At 35.4% G+C, this 3,273-nt stretch overlaps 1 protein-coding gene across 2 annotated transcripts in view; it reads left to right on the top strand.

The window, feature by feature from the left end:
- The window catches only part of LOC123008788 (chloride channel protein 2), a 14,508-nt gene that overhangs the window by 8,927 nt on the left and 2,308 nt on the right, over positions 1-3,273 (top strand). For both annotated transcript variants that reach the window (XM_044404799.1, XM_044404800.1), the window contains 3 exons: positions 456-661; positions 730-964; positions 1,136-2,221. In XM_044404799.1, the coding sequence (XP_044260734.1) occupies positions 456-661; positions 730-964; positions 1,136-2,221 (1,527 nt within the window). The remainder of the gene's footprint in view (positions 1-455; positions 662-729; positions 965-1,135; positions 2,222-3,273) is intronic.

The following is a 3,273-nucleotide window of genomic DNA, read 5'->3' as shown; positions in this document are numbered from 1 at the left end:
TGATTTTTTTAATTCTCATTTTTAAAATCTTATTTTTCTAAGTATTATTCTTTCATTATATTTTAATTGTTACTTTTTCAAATTTTACCATCAATCGTTTTTTTTTTAAGTTATTGAATTCTGGTGTCTCACTTAATTTCAGTTTTCTGAAATCTCTACACTTATTTTTTACTTTTAAATTTCATTTTCTAATTGTCAATATTCTCATTTCTCAATTCCTTTTTTTTCTCAATTTTTCGTACACTTTTATTTTTTATTCTGCTTTTTCAAATTTCCCTAATCTCAGTCTTTAATTTTTAAGTCCATTTTTCGTGTCCTTCTTATTTTCTTACCTCAATTATTCCCATTTTTCGAACTCTCTGTAGGTAATAGTCGATATTCATTGTTTTTTAACTTTCATTTCTTATTTTCTTAGTCCTCGTTTCTCAATTTTTATTCTCAATTCTCATCTCCAGGTGTGGTTCGACCGCGCCGACACCGTAACCGCCGTCTTCAAAACCAGCTTCCAGATGGACTTCCCCTTCGACCCTCAGGAACTCTTCGTCTTCGCCATCATCGGTGCTTTCTGCGGCCTCGGCGGCGCCTTCTACGTCTGGATGCATCGCCAATACGTCATGTTTATGCGTAACAGCAAAACCATTAACAGTTTCTTACAGAAGAAGTAAGTATCGATTGGATTCCTCCACCACCAAATGCCAAACCATGAAAATAGTCTTGAATTTTTTACAGCCGATTTCTCTATCCCGCCATTGTGAGTCTTCTAGTCGCCACAGTGTCTTTTCCACTAGGAAGTGGACAATATTTCGCAGGCGACTTGACCACACATGAACAAGTCATGGACCTCTTCAGCAATTTCACCTGGACCACAGAAAACCTATCAGCGGATCAACATAATGTCTTGAAGCATTGGCAAACACCCTACTCGGGGGTGTTCGTCAGCCTGATCTCGTATGTGGCGTTCACGGTGAGGATCTGCTGATATTGATATTGGTGGTGATATTGATATTTGCATTGATATTGGTGGTGATATTGATATTGATATTGATATTGGTGGTGATATTGATATTGGTATTGATATTGGTGATGATATTGATATTGGTATTGCTATTGGTGGTGATATTGATATTTTTTTCAGTTTATCTTTAGCATCATCTGCTCGACCATTCCAGTCCCCAGTGGGAGCTTCACCCCCGTTTTCAAGATTGGGGCTGGTTTCGGGCGCCTTGTGGGCGAGCTGATGCACGTGTGGTTCCCCAGTGGTATGCGATATGGGGGGCAAGTCGCCACTATCATTCCTGGAGGCTATGCCACCGTGGGGGCGGCGGCTTTCAGCGGTGCCGTCACTCACACCATCTCCGTATCAGTGATAGTTTTTGAAATGACGGGTCAAATATCACACATCATACCAATTATGATAGCTGTTTTAATATCAAATGCTATTGCTAGTTTACTAGCTCCCAGTATCTACGATTCTATAATTTTGATAAAAAAATTGCCATATTTGCCCGATCTTTTGCCCAGCAGTAGTGGTATGTATCATGTGTATGTTGAAGATTTTATGGTTCGTGATGTGAAATATATCTTCAACAATATGACTTATGAGCAATTGAAGAGTTTGTTGAAGGAGAATCGTAAATTGCAAAGCTTCCCATTGGTTGATAATCATGATAATATGATACTTCTTGGTTCAATTCAACGCTTGCAGTTGATTCAGTTGATTGAACGTCATATAGGGAGAGAGAGGAGATTACAAGTCGCTGCGATTAGACAGAGAGAGGCTGAGGAGCGTGCGAGAGAAGAGGCGGAGCGTAAGGCGGAGGAACGCAAACGACGCCCCTCCCGTTTCCAAGTAGTCCCCGCCCCTGACGTTCTTGGCCTTAAACAAATGTCGGAAAATCAACTCAATGTTGATAAACCCACTTTTCATCCGGTTTTTGGATCGCAACCGAAAAAATCAATCCTGAAAAAAACCAATTCGTTTACGTTGAAAGGTTTCAGTCCGTTTATGTCGACAAGTCCAGGTTCGACACCTTATACGACTGTTACGGGGGCTGAAAGTCGTATCCGACTTGCGTTCGAAGCGATTTTTCGAAAGTCGGCTCAACTTCAAGATGTTGATAATAATGATAGTTCGCCGGTGTTGAATAGTGCAGGAGGATCGATGGATAATAAAGTGCAGATTATACCAATGAGTCCGTCAACATCGAAAAAAGTGCAATTGGTGAGTTGATGTTGATTTGATGTTGTGATGTTGTGGTATTTTAATGCGGCAGAAGTTTTGGAAGAGGAAGAAGAGGGTTGAGGTATGGGTGCACTATGCATGTTGAGCACCTGATTCCTGATTTGCCACTTTTAGACTTGGATGTTGATATTGATTTAGTTACTGATTTAAATACAAATTTAGTCAAAATTAATGTTGATACTGACAGATACTGATATTTAATCCCAGCTAATATTGATATTTTAATTTTGATATGCTTATTTATGATGTTGATATTGATTTTAATATTTTGATATTGATATACGTGAATTATATTCATATTTTCTTTTTCGATGATATTGATTGCTGATGTTGATTTGCGTGGTATTGAAGCATCTGCTTTTATTGATTTAATAAATATATTTACTTTAACACTCTCAATGTTTTTATTGATAATGATTTTGATGTGTTTTTATCCGACTTTGATGTTGATTTCGATACGTTGCAGCTTAATAAGCACGTTTTTAACAATAATTGGGGTTGATATTAGTACGATGTTGATATTGATGTTGATTTAGTTTCTGATTTAAATACAAATTTAGTTGATACAGACAGATATTGATATTTAATTCAAGCTAATATTGATATTTTAATTTCGATATGATTATTTATGATGTTGATATTGATTTTAAAATGGGATTGTTATTGATATTGATTTTAATATTTTTTTTACAAATGTTGATATTGATTTTTATGAAATATTGACTTCAACACTATAAAATAAAAATGATATTGATATAAAAAAATGATATTTAGTGGTGTTTTAACTAATTAGTTTTAACTAATCTCATGGTTGATATTGATACCTAATGATTCTGACGTGTTTTTATCCGATTTTGATGTTGATTTTGATACATTACAGCTTAATAAGCACATATTAATTAATTGGGTAGTACAATGTTGATATTGATATTGACACTGTTTAGTAATAGTAATAAAGTTTAGTAATAGTAATAAAAATTGATACTGATGTTGATTTAGTTACTGATTTAAATAAAATTTAGTCAAAATTG

This window comes from Tribolium madens, unplaced genomic scaffold (assembly GCF_015345945.1).
Source record: "Tribolium madens isolate multiple individuals breed KSU strain unplaced genomic scaffold, Tmad_KSU_1.1 Scaffold_71;HRSCAF=194;Tcas5.2_LG6, whole genome shotgun sequence".
Lineage (NCBI taxonomy): Eukaryota > Metazoa > Arthropoda > Insecta > Coleoptera > Tenebrionidae > Tribolium > Tribolium madens.
The sequence above is the reverse complement of the archived record's forward strand: the minus strand, read 5'-3'. Positions and strand labels throughout refer to the sequence as shown.